Consider the following 23,265-nt stretch of genomic DNA (forward strand, 5'->3'; position numbering starts at 1 on the left):
AAAGCAGAATGCGGAGAAAAACAAAGCCAAAACAAAAGCTGACCAGAAACTTGGCCCTAATCTGAGCTAAATTTTAAGAATTTAGGTCACTTAAATAATATTTTTACTCATATTATCAAAGTGATTATTTAGCATAAGCACTCAATATACTATGAAGTGTTTTTGCATCCAGGACACTTACCTCAGGATGCTGTCATCATGAGCGGCACTGGGTACAGGGGCATCAGAAGGGCTGACAGGCAGATCCACGTCAGGCTGACCAGGCTGTGCATAAACTGGCTTTGGTTCTGCCACAGATACAAACACAGTAAGTAGAGTAACACACATTCTAGGAGACATGTTTATGAGCTATGCAGAAGCATATTAGTTTCATTATTTTGTAAAGTAAAGATAGTTAGCCAGGTGTCAGGTAAAAGTGAAACCAAGAGTAAAAATTAAAGCATTAATCTGAATCATGTCCGATTTGGTGGTGAGTATTTGTTTTGCAATATCTCACTGATTTTTCTCAGATGCTGACATGTTTAAGAAGGACGTGTGAAATTTTCACTTGCAGGTATCAACAATTTCTGCAACGATGTGTTGATAAGACATGACACAATGAACAACAGGTAAGTTTGTGTGTTTCCAGGTGCTTTAATCTGGAACAGTGGAGTTTAGTGTAGTGATGAACCTGACTTTGAAACTCGCTGTTTGTCTTTGATGGAGGGAGGTTTCTGTACCTGGCAGCGGAGGCAACTGCTTCTCATTACTGGAGCTGGCTTGGTCACTGGCCTGTGACAAGACACCATCATCAGAGCTTTTCACGGGTGTGGACATGGCCCCTGGTTTGGATATGCGCTCTTCATCTCGACTTCGATGGCTGAAAATTTCAAAAATAACACATGGTCAATCAGTTAGAGTGGACGGTTAATGCTATCAACACTGACAGTGACACTGACTGTACAGACACTGAAGACAGCCCAGAAGGAAATAGCACAGACCATGAATTACATGATGAGGATACATGATAAGAAAAATGGATGAGAATAGAATTAGCAGTTAAAACAAGGATGTGCATCTCTGTTAAAAGCTGAAATTTGCTACCACTTTGAAAGTCTTTCGTCTGGATTTCAGTGGAGTTTTATCTTCCATCTTTTAATAATTACTATGTGGGCTATGCAGTATGCCAATGGCTAAAAACTATTATTAAGTTCAAATGGTGTAGACAGGGATTATTAATGTTTTAATTTCCTCATCACATTTCTTTTGAAATCTAAACTCCCCCCTTTCACTGACCAGTAAGTAACCTTTCCAGTAAAAGCACACAGGCAGAGAAAGAAATCTACACCAAGTCTCCCAACATAAAACCTTGAGTTAGGATACGTTTCAGGCCAAGTTCCTGTTTAACCTGGGTAAAATAAACATGGGAAAAATGAATGTGCATGTGTGAGTCTGGTAGGCTACGGCTAACAGAGCAGTAAAGGCTCTGTTCCTTAAAACAATGGTTGAATTCCAATCTGGTCACATGACTGCCGGCTGGCACAGCACTTGAGCTGTATTCAGAAGCTTTTGTAGAAGAATGTGAATGTGCTGGCTGTGCCACAAGCTCACACTAGGAAACTTCTCCCATGAGCAGATATACGTTACGGTACAATCAACCCCATTACGCAATAAAACAAGGAAACAAGGACGGAAAAACTGCGTACATCAATTTACATGTAGTGAATGAGATTGTTCACCGTAAAGTGACCTTTTTCTAGGTCCCTCAGTTTCTCCAGCAGCTCTCACTACAATTCAACTTAACACACAAATCAGATCTGTGCAAATGTACATGTCAGCAGAATCAGAATGAGAGACCTGTATGTGAGCTTGTTGTTGAGCAAGAAGGATAAATGAGAGCTGCAGCTCGAGGATAAATAACAGAATTGTAATGAAAGAGAGAGAGACAGAGTGTGTGTGTGTAATGGATGAATGAGAAAGAGAGTGTGAGAAACTGGGGGGGAAAAAAGAATGAGTGAGAGAGATAGAGAGAGACAAACACAGCAAGAGACAGAGGAGAGAGCGGAGTGAGGGAGAGTGTTGTGGCCTAAATCTGCTGTTCCTTGCTGCAGAATGGTGCTAAAAAAAGGTCTCACACTGACAAACACCATTTGACAGACGCCTTTGTTCAATCCCTTTGCTTACACACATTCTTACAGTATGGGTAGGGGTGAGAGAGAGCAAGTGAGTGAGAGGCAGAAAAAGTGATGGAGCTTTAGAGATGTGGCTACACAGAAACCAACAAACAATGCATAATAGAGCAATGAATCTTTACAGTCTGAACCACAATAATTTCACATCCATCCACAAGCCTCAAAATATTTACAGAATAAAAATTTACACAACAAAACTTCCCAGATACATCATCATCATCTCTTCTCTCAAAACAATGTGTTCAAACACATCACCGACAAAAAACAAGGTACTTAAAAACAAAAACTAGTTACTCACACAAATTTATCTCCAAGTTGAACCATGATGCTTTACAGAGAGTTCAATTCCTTGAAACACAACATGAGCCTTTCGAACAAAGTACACTCATGCTCACTGAGATGATTACATGTATTCAAAATCAAGAAACTGTGTTTTGCCCTAGGCAAAAGAATGCCTCTGAGCCCTGCAGCCAATCAGGTTATGCGAACCATCTGGCTTGGGGCAAAGCACTGTGGGAAGTATGTCAAATCCCTTTTTCCCCTCCTAAACTGGGAGACAGTAAAAACATTCCCTGATATCACAGCGTAGTGACAGTCTGACTGTTATTTCCTCAGTTACTTCTTCAACTACAACAACATGAAAAGCTGGTGAACCCCTTATATGACATTTCATCTGCTTACCAGATTAAGCACTCATACACAATGTGCACTGGTATTGAAAAATATCTTACTTCACATTTGTTTTTCTTACTTCTGTGCAGACATATATTTGGTACACAAAATGTTACAATGACAAATACTTAAACAAACCCACTGGCCTGTTATAGAGGAATAAATTCACTTACATCGGTAGAAATCTGTGAAACAGTGACCCTGCTCTCATCCTGCATTGAAACAAGTATGGTTACTCCACAGTCTCACCCAATGCATCATCTTGAAATGACAGCACTGGAGGTTAATTTAGCTGACTGTAATGACTGTCAAGCAACTACTATAGTAAGTCAGAAAGCGAAACTAGCAGCAGCACACTGAGCCAACATCCTATAGCGACAACAGTTTGTTTTAAGCAAGCAAGGTAAGTAATACCTCACCTACTGGCGTTTCAGCTTAAGTTTAGTTTTGTCCTTTCGGAGGAGACTTTATTATAAACAGAAGGATGGCACCTGCATCTGTCACAGTCAGACCGTCATTTCATCAAGATCACAGACATCTGGAGAAAATTGCCTGTTTGATAGGCAATGAGTTTGAAAATGACTGCTTCCTGAAATAGCACCTCTGGTTAATTGTCTATTTTCTCTATTCTCTGGTGCATCCTTTTTGTTTGGAGTATGACAGCCCACTGTGTCTTCACCCCAAGGCCCGTATGAACATGATGAAATGGAGGTCTTGTTACAGAAGACTCTGACAGCTCAATCAAGAGCAAGTACTTGAAGGTAGCACAGATTCAGGGTCCTTGATTCAATATCCATTTCCACTTCACAATATCAAACAGAACCGACAACATACCCTGTCTTTTATCATTGTAGCTGATGACAGAATTGACATTGTTCTGCTCCCAAAACTGGCAAGCCTGTTTCACTCCCCAGTCCTGTTTTATCAACTGGATTCACATCAGAGAGAGCTCATAATCTTGACCCATTCAACCAAGCTCAACATCTTGCAGTCAGGGTACACTGCCCAAGCTTCATGCTAATTAAGAGTTTCACTTGCATCGCTTTTCATCTAGCACTTCTTTGCCATCTATGTTGTTTGTCAGCTACTGAAAGCTACAGACTCTAAACTACAAGAAAGACAACTTACTGGAAACGCCAACTGGTAGTAAGAACAGAGGAGGAAACACAGACAGTATGGACATTAGAATAAATCATAAGAACAGCACATAATGAGTACACATTATAAAATACAGATCTTATTTCGAGCACTGATGTTTAAGAAATCTAAACATGCAAAGGCAACACAAGGATAAATTCCTTACGTAGTAAATACATTGAGCTACGCAAGATTTAAACGAGTAATTCTATAAACCTGAGATGACCTTGTGCTATTTGAAGGTGGCTCCCTGTACAGAAAATGGTTAAAAGACCTAGTGCACTTTCAAAACAAGACCTTGGATCACCAGGAGGAGATGAATCAATCCCTCCTCCTCCCCAGTCCTTTCTCAGAGCAAGGCATTATTGGAACTCAGTGATGGCTCCAGAGGGAGTGTGATGGTTTATGCATGCAATGTCTTTATCTATTGATTTATTCATCGGTTGTGCAAGGTACTTACTCAGCACCCACTAAGCTGGGGGTGTGAACATGATGTATGAAGTTGGAGCTGTGGGAGTATGGATGTATGACTGTGGCATGTGTGACAGCTGTGTCCCATCACCTGATTTGCAGTCAGATGTATGTGAGTGTATGTGTGTGCTTCTCTTACCTGCCATTACTGATCTGCCGAGGTGAGTGACGGAGGTGGTCCGATGTTTCGGGCCTGTCAGGCGAACGTGATCGACCCCGCCCGTGGGATCGATTGGAATGATCTGATGTCAGTGAATGTATTTCTGAAATGTCTGCGGAATTTAAATCAAATGTGCATTAACATTTAATCAATGACATAAATCAAGACAAGAGTTAAAATAACAAGAAATATTTTATGAAGTTATTCCTTGCTGGTGTTTAAAAACACTACAGATTTGTTTGTCAGTCACAGCTACATCCAACAAGGCAACATGTCTGTTGTCTCACCATCTCTGTCAGAGTTATTGGCTGATGGGATGCTGTCATCAAGGTCAGGAATGTTGAGCAGTGTGGCTCGCTCATCTCTCTGCACCACCATCTTCAACTTGCCCTTTGACCTCTCAATCAGCTTCTTGGCATCTATCAGTGATAGGTTCTCTGTAACTGTGCCATTGATCTGCAGGAGGAAGAGGAGCGGGTCAGAACAAGAACTGCGAGGACAAGTCATCTTCATTGCACATTTTTTCTTTTAAAGCCCACAAAACTATGGAAACTATGTGACCATCACCAGCCAATTAGTCATTGTGAACAGCCCAATTCAATCTTACTATAACAATGATGATGTCTTAAATAGGAGATGTTATTAACACGTTTATAAATGTATACTATAATAATAAGGCTTACTATGTTTTTAGTGCTGCCAGAGAAACTGAGTCTACAGAAGATTAATTGTAGTATTTATACTGTAAGAAGAAAGACGTCATTATCTTTATTCAAGTATTAATTTCTGTTGGTCTTTGTCATGCAATCACATTTCAACTACAAAATGCCTCTGCCTCTCTTCAGACTGAAACACTAAATTGGATTTTGAAAGCATCTCTTCACTGTGAAGGAGGATATTTTCCTCCTCAGAGATTGAGTGGATAAAAATTCAAAGGAATAATGGAATGTGTGGTATTCCTGCTGGTGAGCCTGCATACTAATGAACTGTGACCTGACTCTGCGATCCACTTTCAGCAGCTCACAGACTACCACAGCAGACAAGAGAATGTTTTCAGTAAAAAGAATAACGGACACTCCTTTCTCACTGCTTTGTTACTGACATTGTTTCAAGCTTTTTCTTTACACATCCATCTTTTAAGTTGATTTTAATAATCTTTTTAGCAGTTTATTCCCCCACAACAGTGTTAAATCCACTCTGAACAGCTATCTTACTCATACCTCTCTTCTCTTACCTTAAGTACTACATCTCCCTCCTGGATGTTCCCATCTCTGGCAGCAAGGCTTTCCGGGGAGATGTCCTTGACAAATATGTGGCTGGCCAACCGAAGTCCATACTCTGCTTATGGAGCATAACAAAGTCATATTAAAAGAGCACATCACGTGTTGAGAAACTCCAGAATGTTTTGCTTGATATGTACAAACATTATTAAAAAGTTTATGTAGATTGGATTCTTGGACGTTGTGCTGCCCACCTTCATTCTTGCGGGACTTAACAAGAGTGACCTTGGCAGGCCTGGGTGGAGCAGAGGAGGCTTGTGATCGGCGATCAGAGCGCGGAGAGATGCTACGCTCCCGCGAGGCACTGTTATCCCGTCTGTTGCTGCTGCTCCGCTCACGATCAGGACGCCTGCCAGTGCCCGTGCCTCCGCTCGCTCCTTCATAGGCACTTCTGCCACCACCAGTGTGGTGCTCATAGCCATCATCCTCATCACTATCTTCTTCCTCGTGCTCTGACATTGTCTCCCTGTCCCCTGGCCGAGAAACAGGGATTTGCACTTTCCTTTTCCGACGAATAGTCTGAGAAAAAATTTAGAACGTTTGAAGTGTTATGTTGTTTTTTTTAGGTAAACAAGGCAGTATTTGTATTGTTCAGGGCTGACTGTGACTCGCACAATTTCATGCCATCTAAAAACTCAAATTCTGCTAAATATCTTCAGTGTCATACTTACTATCTTTGCATTTTTGCCACTCTTTCGGAGTTGCTGCACAGCATAGGCATGTTCGACATTGTCCATAGAGACTGCATTGACCATCACCACTCGATCATTTTCCCTGAAAGAATCAATTAACAATGTCTAAATAGTTGAAGAGATCTATGTCAATCTATACAATTCATACCAACATGGTAGATATTTATGCAGAATAAAATGGGGAGAAAGGGAAATATTTAACAGGAGTTTACTTTAATTCATCTTACACAACCCTATAGAGTGCTGCAAGATGATATGTGTAGGCTAACCCAGAAGTTAGCATCGCCCTGGTTCCCTCGACAAACTATGGGATATTTAATCGGAAATTGGATTATAACAAAAACTTCTGTGGCAAACATAAGTTTATGATACTTACTAATTTGTTCTGCAAGATAATATTCATAGATCAACACCACTTTTTTTATATGAATTTTGAAGTGCAAATGTAAAATGCTTAAGTGTCTCATCACATTATACCATATACACTATATACTGGTCAATCTTCAAGTTGTAAAGTAAGAGTCTGAAGAGTTTGCATTGTCTTCAGGTTAAGGCATCCACCTAGATAAATGCTCTAACACTGTTCTAATAGAACCCCTTTGTGACAAAACTACATAGTATAGTTTCAGTGTGGATATTGTAATGCCAAATGGTGGCAAAGTAAGTACAGAGCAAAGAGTCAAATTAGCCTAAGTTAACTAATCATCACATTCAAGTTGAACATAGTAGGCTAACGAGGATAAGGCAGATGAAGTTGCCAGTGGAGAACAGGAGCTTGTTTTTTAGGAGTCATTCTTACGGCACTCTTTTGTGTATACATATCAATATCCGTAAAAGATCCAGCATTATCATGACACAAAATATTGATGGTAACAGTCAGAGACTTACTGAAGCAGTCCCTCTGCAGGACCTCCTTTCAGCACATCAGATATCACAATGGACGTCTCCCCACTCTGAAAATGAGGGTTGTCTCGCCCGCCAGAGATTGCAATACCAAACCCAAAGCCTGGGGCCTACACACACAGAAATACACACAAAACTGGATTATTACTGACTAGCATATACACTTGACTTGTCTCAGGCTTTGCTGTAAACAAACACAGGCTAATAGGTTGTAGAGTGTTATTAAGGTAAAATAATGTAGTGTGTTTTTGCACAAGAGCAAAGCTATGCATTCACAGTTCATGGATGTTTTGAACAGTGTTGTGTTTTATGCAGCCAGCTCCAAAGGAGCAAGCCACGTGATGTAAATCACTAATCATACAACCACAACAACACAGAAAAGCTGTGAGGCTGAGAACCGCAGGCCACTCTGGGCTGCTCCTTCAGCTTCAAAGCCGCTGCTAATTAGATTACAGCAAGCAGGCCAGTCTAGACAGGTGCTCTACACAATCCTGCAGCACAATAGCATCAACTGAGAGTTTACTGTCTCATTACAAGTACATTCAGAAATTTAGCATGCGAGACAATGACTACATTAATTTATTCGCTCTCTGGGGGAATATGGCTTCCAATAGTTTGATAGTTAGCATGATGCTGATCGTGCCAGAGGAGGTAATCAGTCATATGTACTGATCTTAGCTACTGAGGTTAGTACAATCTATCATAATTACATGTGACACAGGATGAAAAAGCACACAAAGTAAAACTATCATCCCGCTCTTTCCCTGGAGCTGTGTTAAGGAGCCATACAGGAAGGAAGTGAAATGAAGTAGTAAGGAAGTGGATGCTGATTCTGTCTTCCTTAGCCTTGTTTCCTGCCATCTGGGTTTCCTTGACTATTGTTTCAGTACCACACATCCTGCTGCTACAGCTGGCCTTCTCAGTAGAGAGAGAAAAGATATGTATGGGCAGAGGACAGAGAGGAAAAAGTGAAGAACACACAAGACATAGTTCAGGATTAGGATGCCAGAGACAGGCAAAGAGGGAAAAAAAGACAAATGAGAAGAAAGGGTAGAGTGGATTAAAGAGTTGTAAACACTTACCCTGTGAAGGGTCACTGTGTGCTGCTCCCATATGACTGTTTCCTCCATCGCTGCACTCTGCAACACAAAAAGGAAAGGATCAATATCTTGATTCCAATATATCAGGCACATATGTTCATCCATACGCTATCTCATATTGGAATAATCCTGCAACATACATGGTCTTTGTGAAGCTTATAAGATTCCTTTCTTGGCAGACCTTGGTTCTTTTAGTGGCTTTCATGGTAACGGTGCAACATGGCATGCTTTACAGTTACCTCACCATCGCTTGAGTATTGTTTTGCATTTTTCCAGCAGGTTTCAGCATGATTCATGAAATCAGAACTGAAGACAATATTTACAGGTTTAATGGTATAGCATTGTTTTCTTGTGTGCTTTTTTAATTACTGTGTAAACAAGACATAAATACAACCATGCACAATATGTCATTAAATGACTGGTAGAATTCTGCAAACAGAACATAATTTAGAAGATCTAGATAAGAGTGACCATCTTAAAGCTACACATGCCTTCATATCCTGTTATGTGTCATCAAACAGAGTTTTTGTTTGGCAACTCTATTGCTTATCTGCAAAACTAAATTCTGAAGTCCAAAAAGTCTACATGTGAAAAGATTATGAATGACAGCAACATGAGTAAACGGCAGGCAGAGGAGGACTGAGGTTCAGAAGACTAAGCAGATGTCGCTATATTATTCCTGGATGGGTCATCTGAGCAAAGAGGGAATTTAGCTGCTCCTCTGACCTGCCACACTGGATTAAATCGACGCTAGGCAGGCATCTTTTGCTTTCACTCATACTCTTAAGTCAGTTACATCACACAGGTTTCTCTAAATGCATAATTCATCTTTCAGCAATCTTTCTTTTTTATTTAATTTGTGTGTCGGCCATTCTGTTACTCAAAAGGCACTGAAAATGTGATAATGTCACTACCATAAAAGGTCAAATAGACACTCCTCAATTTGTGTCTCAGAAAACTGTTTTATTTTAAATCCCAGCGTGCAATGTCCCCAGCTTTAAATTACAGCTTTACTCCAGTTCCCTCCAGCTGATGAAGCAACACTGCCGTCCTGTCTGTCTGTCTGTGTGTCTGCCTGCAGGGAGAGATGGTACAGCTGTCTGTGGCAGAGTGCTGAGCACAGTCCAATGTGGCAGGGGAAGGACAACATAAACACCACCACACGTGGCAGGGTGCTCATTTACTACAACTTCTACATATAATCAGCTTTTTAAAATAACACACCATGTCATCTGTCCAACCCATCATTGTGATAATCTCACTCCCTCACCCCTTAATCAGCACCTAATCCCCAAACCATCTCACCCATCATCTTTGACATCATCCTGATCATTACTGTCAACACCTTCCCTTGGCCTAAATGCACAGTTTGCAGGAGGTTCACCCTGCAATGCTGGCGACTGTATTAGATGAGGACACAGTGTCTGATGTTAAACATGCCTAGACATATAATACTGTACTTTTGTTGGGAAAAAGACTCGACTTAAAAGGAAAGAACACAGATTTCTTAGATGCTTAAATATGTCTACACATGATAAAAGAAGCTGCATAATTAACTTTCAAACAAGGAAAATTGACTAATAAATCGTTTAGGTCAATCAGGCGTTATTTCAGTTTTTTGGGTATTTTCTGACAATTCATACAAAAAGAAAGCTTTACTGATTCATCAGCAAGATTAACCAATAATTAAATCATCTTTAGTTGTAGACCAAAACTTGATGATTGTGAATATCCACATTAAAGTTAAGAGAAAGTTGAGAATTTAACATGGTTATCCAATAACGTTTGTTTACACACATTATGGTATTTAACTGTTGAGGTCAAGTCGAGAAGGATGAGTTGTGAGTTAAAGGTACAGTTCATGTCAATGCACTGAATGAGGGTGAAGTAATTCATACACAGACAAGAGTTCCTCTTTGTATAAAATAGATAAATAAGATCTATAAAAAACCTGTCAGCGTGTATCCAATATTGTGCAGTGTTTAGGCATCCGATAAGTTTGGATTTCCTAGATAGTATTTAATTGCTTCACTGCTACCCTACCAACACACCCCCACTAATTCAGCCCCCTGCACTGTTTTAACACAGGTCACTTTGGTCTGAATGCCATACTAAAGTTTAGGCCTCTGGTTCAGTAGGAACTAATCCATGCAATATTTACTGTAGGTCTCCTAATGTGGGTTTGTGCTTCAGTCACTTCACTCAGTTCAGTTGGCCTGAACCTTTAGAATACACAGTTAACCCTTTGACCCTAGTTCCAATGGCAGCTCTGTGTGGATGTTATTTATGTCCATAATTGGAGCAGGGGGCTTCGGTGTTCCCCCTTCTGTATCTCTCCTTCCCCTCCACCCCCTCCCCCGTCTGCCCCTACGACTCCCACAGTAATGCCACTATTGTGTGAAGGGACCTGACCCATTTAAGCGCAGCTCCCGCCGACATTCCCAAACACATCCATTCCTCTAAAGTGTTTTGTGATATATTCATCCATCCGTTCATCCATTCATTCATCCAATAGTCCAGGCAGACAGAGGGGGGCTACGCCATGAGAAACAACAGCGTCCTGGGGTCATGTGACCAGGCGGTCAGGCAGGCAGGTGGCCTTGTCCTTGAACTGTGGGGTTGCACTGATAGGCAGGGAATGGGAGGAGGAGGAGGAGGGAGAGAGCAAGGCCGTGGGCTGCTTATACAACTTACATATGACAGTACCAACAGACAGAGTACATAAAACTGTGGAGGATGACATGTTAAATGACATGTGCCTCTCTGCTCCTGGATCTCTTTCCATCTCTCATACAAACTAATGCCAACCATTGAACTTAAACCTTATTTAAAATGAAGCTATGGCAGTGACAAGGACTTATAAACCTTTAGTGTAAAACAGATTTTGCTCAATCAAATTCAAACCCTCTGAAAACACTTTAGTCGACACGCCCACACCTCCAAACACTGACCATAAGCCTTTCAAGGCAGAGCTTCCAGTATCATGTGAGAGTGCATGAGCCATAAGGGCGTAGACATGAGAGTAAGAAGGCATAGGTCAACTGTATGAGTCATTACAGAAACAAGAGACTAACAGATTAATAGCCTGGCTTCAATTAAATTACTATTTAACATCTGAGATGGTACTGTATTAGAGAAGGACAGATTTTCTGTCATTTATACTGCACATTACAGCATGACAGTCGCACTTCATGTCACACTTAAAAGGGCAGAAAATAATTAATTTGAGTGCTTACTCTTTTGCTCGAGTTGGTTTCAATTATTTGAATTGATTACAAAAATATCATAGTTATTAGTATTCTCCATCATGCAAAGGAGTTTGTGCAGTTTTGTTCAGCTTGTTAGCAGTAAAGGCCCTGCTCCTGACGGATATACATCACAACTAGGACAGGTTGTGGCAACATTTGGCTTGGACTGAGCATGTATTAAATCACACCGGCTGTTTTCATCTAAAAAAAAAAAAAAGCAGGCTTTCTAATGATGAACACATCTTGTGAACTGGTGACAGCCAAGATGGTTAAGGAGAGAGAGCTTGCACATCTCTTAGGCTGCTTAGAATATTTACTCCACTGAGACTCAGCTCTGACTTTCAGATGAGATTATTACAGTAATTAATCACTGCAATGTGAAGTGATGATTAACAAGCTGGCTGACTGGGTGTGAGGTATAATTATGGTAGAAAGCAAGCGGTAACAGAGCACAAGTCAGGTATAAGCTTGTTTTTACTATATGAGAAGTAAACAATTTACTTTACCGTCAATTCCAACAGCTAATTAAAATGTTTGATGAAATGTGGTGTCAAGATCCACAACAAGGAGTTTTCTGTGTGGAAAAGATCTTGACAGCTGAAGCTTGGTGTCAAATGCCCATTTGGTTATCTTGTGTATTTCATTAGAGGAACATTTCAGTCATCGCGCAAAAGCAAAGATCAGACAACATGTCGGGGCCAAAACAAACATTAATGCAAGTGTGGCTCATTTTCTGCAGTACAAGAAATAATAAAAATACTGACGGGAACAAAGGATAAGGGTTTATCTGTGAAGTCACAGAGTTGTGTGAAACAATGGTGTGCTTGATGTTGCACAAACTGACGGCAGCCTAGTGTATTTATACATCCATATTAGTCAGGCTTGAGTTCTGGCCAGCAAGGCCCTGGGCTGGGAAACAAAGAGCAGCCACCACACATGTGTAGTTATCCGTGCACACACGCACACACACGCATACACACACACACACACACACACACACACACACACACTCTCTCTCTTTGTTCAAGCTACAGCCGGCCTGGCCTGGCCCTGCCTGGCCCACCATAACACACACAGACCAGTACAGATGATAACAGCTCGCTCAGGCTCTTCAAAGGCAGAGACTAATCCAGTTCTTCTGGGCATACTGACAAACTCACTGGAAAAATGAGCGATGAAAAAGACAATAATAACCTGCTGCAGAAAGCTATGATAAAAAGGGTCAGGTCAAGCATGCAAGTCTTCAACGCATAGCTCTCAGTCTCTATAATCATCAAACAGGTTCACATTTACATAGGATCTGCAGAAACTGAATACACACTGCCAACAACTTCAGATGATATGCACTGTAAATCCATCAATTAAGCAATCATTTGTGAAAGTCAGATGATAAGCATCACTCATTTTTTGGGGAAAAAATAAACTCAGCTAGAATGAGCCAAAAATCATGTGGACCTGGGTTACACTTGAGTACACAATTATCACCGGAATGGCACTGAGTAGAGCGCATACCTTCATCAAGATCCATGCATTATTTCCTGAAAAATTTACAAAAATGGCCAAAAACTGAAATCTCAAAACGAGAGTGAGGAAACATTCCTCCCGGATCAGGATCCACAACAAAATCTAATGGGGTCTATTCTAGGTAGACATCCATCCTCCATCGAAGTTTTGTGGAAATCTGTTCTGCATTTGTGTAATCCTGCTGGTAAGTCAACCAACAAACAGACATGGGTGAAAACCAAACCTCCTCAGAAGAGGTAACTAAGCACAAAGGCATGTGCAGTCACACACACCCCTAACGCCCTGTTTTTCTTCTTAGCCAGTAGAATAATGTTTATCAACTTAAAGGAAACTGACAAAGAAGCAGGTGAGAATGAGGTCATCTTATGCCTAAAATCATGAGCTGAGAGGAAGTTTAGAAGAAGGACAATAAAAGCTCTTTATCAGTGCTTCACCAATGAAACTGTTGTCCAGTAGTCCATTACTCACCTCCTCCCTTCATCCAACTTCCCTGCATCCGAACCACAGGAATGTTTCATACAGTGGGCGTATCAAAAACAGTTACTAAGAAGCAGTTTTTGACAAAAACCACACAGGATGAAAATGTGGGAGAAGTAGAGAAAAAGATTAAAGAATAGGTGGGGACTGAAATTTGAGCATTCATTGTTTACATCAGATTACTCTGAGATATATAGAGAATCACTGAGCAATGAGGCTAGCAGCAGTGATCGTCTCAAGATGACGACAAGTGTGAGGTGAAATCCTGACAAAGCTTTAGGTCAGTGTGCCTGCTCTTCTCTGATAGCCTGAGGCAGGATGTAAGCAAGAGCAGCCGCAGCACCCACAGGAAAACACTCCACTTCCTGTTTGCAGGAAATAGCTCCAGCGTCCAGATAAATCCCTGTGCACACTATTGAAAATTCCTCCTAGTATGGCTCACCTCATCGTACGACCTGCAACCTAAAGAACGTCTTATTCCAGAGGGCAAGCGGTTGATTCATCTCATTGTGTTTTATTCAAATGCATTGACGTCACACTGTTATTCCTAGTTGGTCCTTGTTTTTTTCTCTCATGGGTATCAGGCACTACTGGAAACATGCTCATGCACAAACACAAATACTTATTCATTTTAACAGAAGCCATTTTTTACACAAATACACACAGTTGACGTGAAGTTCTGTTGTGCTGCAGAGGGCTCAAAAAACAACAGCAACACTTGGGTAGATGCAAGTATTAGAGGAAAGATTAGAAAAGTTGACACAAACATTTAGACCGGCAACTCTGATAAAACCACCACCCTGTTCCAGCAGCTCTCCTCCTCACAGGAGCAATTGTATCTATGGAAACTGTATCTTCCCTCGTACTGGACCCAAAGGAAAGAGCAGTACACTCCAACGACACATAATTAGAGAAATGCGCACATGCTCTTTCTCGAGGGCATTCACTCAATGGCATACACATACAAGTGAAGTGTACGTGAAATAACAAACCAAACAAAATATCTCCCATCACCTTCATTACTAAACAGATTAATTCAACAGTAGCCATTTTTAGGGCAGGTTGTGGCTGTGATGGGGGGAGAGAGGGCTGCACACATGGGTGTGCAGATGAGGGCAAGTAGCCAATAGGCAGATGACGATGATGATGATGCAGAGCCTCAGTCAGCAATGATGTACTGTTGTGCTGACGTGCTCAAATATGCTTGAGTTAATTAGTCTCAAACAGCAGCTCTTCTCTGTCATACAGCTCCCTGAAAAGCCCTCTATCAAGACTTTCCTCAGCATTACATACACTCTCACATGCAGACACAGTGACACACACACACACACACACACACACACACACACACCTCTGACTGAAAACTATCTGTCACAGAGTCACTGCGAGAATAGTGAGGGTAGGAATAAAATACAAAACCTATAATCCAGGCTTTTGGATTAAAACGTTAATCTGAGCCATGCTTCCAACTGAAGTCTATTGCTGCTGTCTCATGAGAAAAGACAGAGTGAGAAGGATGGATGGACGGTTGGATGGACGGACAGACAGACAGACGGATGCAGAACTGAGAAGACTATCATGTCAGCAGGCATGTGACCTACAGCATGGGTCATGTCTTACTGTTCCAGCTGCCTGCCAACTAGCTGATGGTAAGTCTTACTTTCATAAAAAGCTTAAGCCACATGTGATCCCATCACTTTGTCAAGAAAAAATACTTCTGAAAACAACTAGATAAAATAGTAGTTGTGACTGTGCTTTATCAGCCACTGACGGCTTCAGGTATCTACTGCATTATCTTGCTTCATTCCCCACCCATCACCTCTGTGCAGTGTAACGTTGGTAAAACATTTTTTTTTTTAAAAACCTTTACTATTTTACCATCTCACACACTAAATCAAACCCACCAGTTATCTATGACACCTCTCTGCAAGACAAGATTAGAACTGACACAATTCAGGAAATGTAAGGATGTTAACACTGGGGATGCCTGATATGGGTTTTTTGCTGAAAATTATATATGATTATGGCAACTTCCAATGCTTTCATGATAGCTCACTTGAGATACAGATATACAATCCTTTCAAATTGAAACAATCACTCTGGAAATTCAACAACTACTTGGTCAACAGTTGTATCGTTTGCACACAATTAGGAGCGTCATCTTATCAGCCTGTCATACTGGCAGAAATTATCTATTTTAAGCCAATGCCGAAATTTCATTGAAAGCCTGTGTAGCTCTCCTGGTAAAGCATGTGACCCCTCTCCAACCCCTTTTCCTTTCTGATTCCAACAGCTGTCCCGTCTAAATAAAGCCTAAAAGCCATTAACAAAGAGATCTAATTTAAAGCTTTTATTGGTTCACAGTGTCCCAATATCACTGTGCATCCCTAGTTATCACTGATGCAAAAAAACGGCTCTGTTTATTAATTTTTCCAAATGAAGTGTTTATTGCTAACTTACTGAAGCAAATCAAACACTGTGAGATATTCAGATTTGTGACTGACAAAGCAAGAAGAACACAGGTTCGGTACTCACTCTCAGCACTCAAGTAAAGGCATTAGAATCAAAATCAAAAAAAGAAAAAAGGATCAGTGGTTCTTGGTATTTGTTCATCAGTAAACTAATCAACTGAAACAACTTTATGTATTAAGCTCAATATTCACAAAACCAAAGAAAATAACAGGTAATTTTCTTCCAGTCAGGATGAGGAATACAATTTTTACTTAAACACATTGCAGTTCCACAGAGCTGATTTGCAGCGGGCTGTTCACTGCAATCCACTGACCGAGACACACAGCTAGGCGAGGCTAGCATCTCATGTGCAGCTTATCCAGCAGCAAAGTCATCCGTGCTCAACCACAAAAAATGTTCTCCGCCTAGAGAGACAGTTAGTGTTGAGGTCACAGAGGAGAATAGTAACTTCTGGTGGGATTCTGACTTTTCTAAAATCCTTCCCAATGGTTCTGTTCAAGCTGTGGGTTTAAAAAAAAAAACTTCAAAGTTTCACATAGCTTCTCAGAGGGTTGTTATCACTCCGGGCCTCCTCTTACAAGAGTCATGTGCATTTGCAAAATTATGTTTTGCTAAAACGGAGTGTTCTTTTTTCTCTGTTGGTGAGTGCAGGCTAAGGTTGGGATGGCATACGTCCTAGACTTGAACTGATACCCAATGACATACATCTAATGCATGGATACGTCTCTAATTAGAAGGATTATATTCCCTCCTTCCAACAATAGTCAGACCAAATTAGACCTAAAAAGGGGTCAAGGTTAGCTGACCTCTTTGTTGATTTGAAAGTCATGGGAGGAAATTGTTTCACGAGTAGAGGCTGACTGATATATTTAACAGCCACTGTTATCAGCACGAAATGGCATATCACACTTGTACTTATCTGCTGGTATCTTTTGTTATGTAGGCTGATATGAAGGAGCACATATGGGGAGGGGGGACTGAAAGCTATAAAAACACAGGTGATACACTTACCGTTTCTGGTAGACTGTATGAGGGCATACCCAAGGACTTGTATAAAAACAAAAAACACTTACGCGCACTCTACTCAAGTGCTTTGTTTTTGTGTCTGTGGAAACACACTGTAAGCCAAGACACTGAGAATGATAACTAGAACCAGCACTGCAACCTTTGGATTCAACCAATCAGCATTCACACACTATCAGTATTCCCACTCTACCCCTCCCATCATCCACATACACACACACTCTAGGAATGTGCAGATAAGAAGACAAGGCCCGACTCTCTCACTCTGCCTATTTCTCATTCCAAATGGTTTCCCTCACCTTTTCCTCTTCACTCTCTGGATATTTCTATTTCATTTTGAGTCCTTTACCCATCACATTTCAACAATAATGTGATAACATCGAGGGACAATTTAATACCAGAGAACCACAATACACAAGTATCAGTCACAAGTATCAATGACAGTAAAAGTGTGGTAAAAAGATAAACTGTCTGGCCAAAACAACAATAGTGATTACTGTCGTGGTTTATAAATGCATATAAGTTACTGACTTTGTTTAACTGAAGCAATATGTTGCCGTATGTTGTGATGCACTTTTCCACAAGAGATTAATTTTATAAAGTAAAGTACCTCAAAAGCTGTGGTCCAGGCTGGACAACAAACAAAATGTATCGAATTACCAACACTTTAAATCGCTTGCTGACCTAATTTTACTTGTAATCGAATCCCTGTATAATTAGACAGATTAGCTACAAAGACCCTTAACATCTCTCCAGAAGTTTAATCATGCAATTAACCCAAAGTCTTGTATATATACGTGAGTCCAGAATCTCTGTTAATTAAACTACACATTAGAAGTGAGGCAACAAGAAAAAGAAAATATAATGAGCTGATGTTTTAAAAATAACATTTAGGTCATACTGCTCCAAAATACCTCACAGTTACAATTAACCATCAAAAAAGAAAGGATGGTACATTTACAACCCTGCAGACCTTTGATCCTGATGCTGTAGCATTCATGGGCAGCTCAAAATCAATCATGTGTGTCTTTCAGCTGGTATCAGGCAGGAATAGCTCATGGGAATCCAAAGTGTCACAGGTTGTTAAAAGACAAAGGACAAGCAGCAAAGGGTTAAAAGGTTTATAGGAATGTCCATGTTGTGTTGTTATACATCAAGAAACCATCACGTTACAATTTTTGGGGTGTTTCAATGATGCTTTTGACTACGGTCGGGTCTGACAGGGCTGAAACTCACTTTAGCTCATGGGCAAGCAGGCATGTACACACAAACAAACACACAGACACACATGTTAAACAAAAGGGGTGATTCAGCAAGGGGTCTTTCAGTCTGCTCATGTGTGCCTGTCTCCCTGGCATACACAGGATGACTAAAATTAGCTACTACCAGCAAGGACAATGCTGTCACAATGTAAAAGCAATGACTATCCCTGATAATGGAATAAGAGCTGCAGCATTTGAATGTTGAAACAGAAACTCGGGAGGAATATTTGACACTGCAGTAACAAAAAAAACAAAAAACAAAAACACATAATGCCTTTTTAAATTTCAAGTTGCACAACATCTTTCAAACTACACAACTCTGAACCACAACTCACAGTCTGTAGAGTCACATGGTGCCATAAAAAACAAGGGGCCAAGCCCACTCAATGGCATTCCCAAGCCTTCTGAGGACTTGGCTACAATAGGCATGTTGTGGGGCAGAATCTATAGTGAATTAATGAGTTACTGTTGGAGCGGCCATTTCCCAGCACTTAACTGGCAACATAATTACCATTCCCCCCAGAGATGAGAGATAGGGAGGGGGTGCATGCATTCTTTAATGGGATGCACAAGCACAGAAAGATAACACATAAATGACTTCTAATGACATCTAAAAAAGAACTCCTGAGCAGCCCACAGGACAGGAAGCTTACACGCTACGATGCACCGATTGAACTAATTACAAAGTGCAAAGAACAAATTTTGTAAACCTGTAATGTAGCCATTTCATCTTGTTGCGAACATACAGTGAGTGAACACAATTAACTGAAGGCTTCAGGAATGAGGGGGACACATCCGTACTGTCCTGATCCAAGTCCTTTACTTCTCTGTATCCAAAAAAAGTACAGCAGAATAGTGCAGTTTTTCATCAAGTAGGCCGACATTAAGCAGTTTAAATCGGACTGACAGCTGAATAGATCTGTAGGAAAACAATCTGCATCAAAGCCTTCCTTTGATCTCTTTTTTTATAATATGTCTGTGGTGTCTGTAGTAGCCTATATTGTTTATTTCTGAGGAAGTGTTCTTTTTTCTTTTTTTTTTTGCCCCAACAGCCACACGTCAGAGGTGTGAAGCATATGTACACTGACAAAGATGCAAAACAATGTGCCTCTCCTTGCATCACTCATTAGCCCTTGCTGTCATGCTGGAATTGCTATCTGCTGTTTGTTTATTTTGGGTTTTGCTTCCCAAATCCATACTTTAACAACAGAAATGGGATGAAAAGAGTGATGGTGTATATCTTTAGTCTATTTTCAGAGACAGTAACACACATGTTTGATTCTTTATGGCAGTGTTAGGGTTGCAATGGTATGGGATTTTTACTGTATATTAACCATTTCACGTTATCATTTATTTATCACAGCATTGATAAACAATTATATTAATGTTATCAATAATAACCCTTAAAGTTATGAAAACAGAAAGATGTTTTTGGTTGAACAAATGGTAATATAACTATTTTACATAATATTATGACCTGGCAGAAATTAAACTCATTATAGACTTGAAATATATTGCTTTATTAACACTAAATGCTAGAATTCAATATAGTAGATCAGCAAATGTACAACTTGAAATTGGTATAGCGCTGCAACTCTAGTTGCCAGGGCTAGTTTTTTAGACCCCAGTATCACTTAAAGGGTTATGTTTTGTCATAGCACCCGGTGGCACCTGACCCTCAATATAAACTGTATATACAGTATGTGTAATATATGTGTGATCTTCTGCACAAGTAATGCCACAGTAAATGCAGCTTATTGGTTAAGCATTTAGCGAAGTAGTCCTAAATCTGACTTTAGTTTTGTTGGTCGATTCAGATTTATTCATGTTAGACAGCGTTAAGAGCTGAGATGTATTGGCATGTCTTTTGACTCTGTCTATCTTTTCATCTGTCTATCTTTTTCTGACAACAGATCCTGAAAAATCCTCAGCCAAAAGTATTGAATACAGTGGTTTTGATTTGAATTGCTTTTTTTTCTCTTTGAAATGTTTGAAAACATAAAACCAAACAGGTGCTTTCACCAACTTTTGAATTATGCTCAGATCTCATCAAAAACAACAATGACTGAACAATAATATAATAAATCTTGAGGCCCCCATGGCCACTCCTCAAGTAAATGGTGCATGGTGTTTTGTCAAATGTGGAGGGAGACAGATTTCATATTTATATTTAGCTGGCAAAACATTTGTATTATCAACTAGATGACGGTGCATGATTTAAAAGCAGATTTAGTCTGTGAAAAGGTTTCGAAGAGAAGCAAATTCCCTCTTCGGGTGTCTGAGACCTGGAAAATTTATACATACTGCTAGTAATGATTATGCCTTATATCATCTGAGACAGCAGACAGTGTCTCCCACAGGCTGATGACTGTTTCCCGGACAGAAAAGAGTGCTATACAACACTGCAAAAGATAAGTAAATGTGTGTAAAGGCATGTAGGGCAACAAGCCTTGGGATGAATCTGTTCCAGCCCCTTTCTCTCCTCCCTAACCAGCTGAGCCACGGCTGCCACATGCACTCTCTCTCCCTCTTCCTCTCACTGTCTCTCCCTCTTGCTCTCTCTCTCCGTCTCACACACACAAAACACCCTGTGTCAAATCCCCTGTGCCTGCAGTGGGAATGATAAATCCCTGCAGAGACCTGCCCTGCCCTGCCAGAAAGGATGCAGGGCTGGCTTGGAGTGTCCTAGCTTTTGCCAGGATGGCTGTTTGATAAGGAGCAAGTGACTAGCCAAGACTCAGGGTTATGTGACATTTCCATCCGTCCATCTCAATCAAAAATATCCACGAGCGAGTGAAAGGTGGCGGATCATTTCACTCCAGTGATCCATGTGTTCCAAGCATAGGTGTAGGTTGAATTTACAATGAATTCTTGTCTGGTCTCCCAGTAGTCCATGATATACTCTGTCACAGCTCACAGCAGAAAAATGTGTTATGGATTTCCTGAACAGACTAGTGCTCACTCCATTCTCAGGTGTTTTTGGTTCTGACACCCTGCTGCTCTAGCCTCACACAGCCATAGCACATCTGGCAAGCTCAATTTACCCTGACAGATTTAAGTCCACTTGAAAGCTGATTCAGCTAAGTCAAATTCAAATACGACCATCGAATAAAAATTCAGCAAACTTCCAAATGTTGCCAACAAGTATTCCAATCAGGCATTGAAGATCAGACTATGTAAGATTGATGATGATGATGATGATTTTTTGACTACATTGACCACTTCTTGGGTAATTTTCTTCAGACACCAATTTTGGTAATGAGTTGAGCAAATGACTAACAATTCAGAACCACACCCATGTTATTCCAGAAAATCATAGCTAGATACCACTGAACTAAAGTGTAGGAAGGGTTCATGTTGATGTCTCAGTAAAGCAGATGACCTTCAGCCTTCTTCGAATAAAGACCCTCTTAACATATGTTATGCATGGCCAAAGCTAAATAAAATGTGTAGATTTCTTAACAAGGTTACTCCTCAGTACTCAGACTGAAGTAGTACTCCATTCTGCTGTTTCAGCTGAGTCAAACAGAAATAAATATTAATATGTGTTATAATACGCTTTATAACATGAAAAAGCCCAAGAGCTGTAATGCCGTGATTATAGGCGAGAGAGGCAGTCTTTTTAAGATCTGCCATGTGACTCAGATTATAGCCAGTGCATCTCTCCCTCCCACTCCTTCCTTTCTCGATTTCACCCCTCCAATAACCCTTCCTCACATCACCTCCTCCCTCACAAGGCATTTTCTGTTGTCCTTCATTTTCTCTCTCTCTCTCTGTCTGTCTCTCTCTCTCTGCTATCCACCTGCCTCCAGCTGTGTGTATCTGCCCTGGATTTCCCTCCAGGGATGAGAGGATAAGCAGGTCAGATGTCCTTGATAACTGCCGCACTCCAGAGTCCCCTGGCATTGAAACAACACAAACAGCTGCTTTCTCTCAATGTTTTTATCAAGAGGTGATACTTCAGTAAAAAGGAGCTCACCTTTATTATCATAAACCACCGTCTTCTCTTTCTGAAAAACTGATCTTCCTTTAGCAGTCAAACATATCGAATCTGGGCATCGGGAATTAGTACGTTTGAGTTATCCCTCTCATGATCTAAATAAATTACATGAACACATATTGTGTTCAGATAAAGATAGGTCACAGCCATGGAAAAAGTAGCCAAAAAACTGAAGCCCAGCTGAACCAACAGGCCCCCGGCTGCTGTCTTCAATATGGGCAACTGGCAGCCCTCTCATCTTATACACAGAGACAGTCTACACCTGCTCTCCTAAAGGGCGGGGAGGACTCAGAATCAAAAGCTGACAATCAAAGACTCGCCTGTTACTGTGAGCATGAGTAAGTGACAGGGTTTGTGTGCTGCATGCAGTATTGGTGTGCTTTGCCTCTCATTTTATTTTTACACTGAGGCTGTAACTGGAAGCTCTTTGCTGTTCCTTCATAATGCTGGGCAGTAGCTGCTGTCTACAGTACTGCATGTTCCCTCTGACATTTCTGACCAAGGTTCCCTGTGATATGATCGACCTCTGCTTTTATATTCTCAAATCCTTCTTTACACTGCATAGTGCATGTTTAATAATCCTTAGAAATAATTTCTCTCAAGACAAGGGGTGTTATTCTCAATACTGATATACCAGTACTGAGAATAATCATGAAAATCGAAAACAATTTAA

General features: G+C 40.7%; 1 protein-coding gene across 11 annotated transcripts in view; it reads right to left on the reverse strand.

The window, feature by feature from the left end:
• Positions 1 to 23,265, reverse strand: part of tjp1a (tight junction protein 1a) — a 109,917-nt gene that overhangs the window by 23,481 nt on the left and 63,171 nt on the right. For 6 of the 11 annotated variants that reach the window (XM_030413206.1, XM_030413209.1, XM_030413208.1 and 3 more), the window contains 9 exons: positions 8,569 to 8,625; positions 7,472 to 7,596; positions 6,563 to 6,665; positions 6,086 to 6,410; positions 5,846 to 5,952; positions 4,899 to 5,067; positions 4,591 to 4,723; positions 720 to 859; positions 182 to 287 (listed from right to left, as the gene is read on the reverse strand). In XM_030413206.1, the coding sequence (XP_030269066.1) occupies positions 182 to 287; positions 720 to 859; positions 4,591 to 4,723; positions 4,899 to 5,067; positions 5,846 to 5,952; positions 6,086 to 6,410; positions 6,563 to 6,665; positions 7,472 to 7,596; positions 8,569 to 8,625 (1,265 nt within the window). Of the gene's footprint in view, positions 1 to 181; positions 288 to 719; positions 860 to 4,590; positions 4,724 to 4,898; positions 5,068 to 5,845; positions 5,953 to 6,085; positions 6,411 to 6,562; positions 6,666 to 7,471; positions 7,597 to 8,568; positions 8,626 to 13,346; positions 13,368 to 23,265 lie in introns of those variants that run through there. The other 5 variants (XM_030413214.1, XM_030413213.1, XM_030413207.1 and 2 more) reach the window with 2 other exon arrangements.

Source organism: Sparus aurata, chromosome 4 (genome assembly GCF_900880675.1).
Source record: "Sparus aurata chromosome 4, fSpaAur1.1, whole genome shotgun sequence".
NCBI classification, from domain to species: domain Eukaryota; kingdom Metazoa; phylum Chordata; class Actinopteri; order Spariformes; family Sparidae; genus Sparus; species Sparus aurata.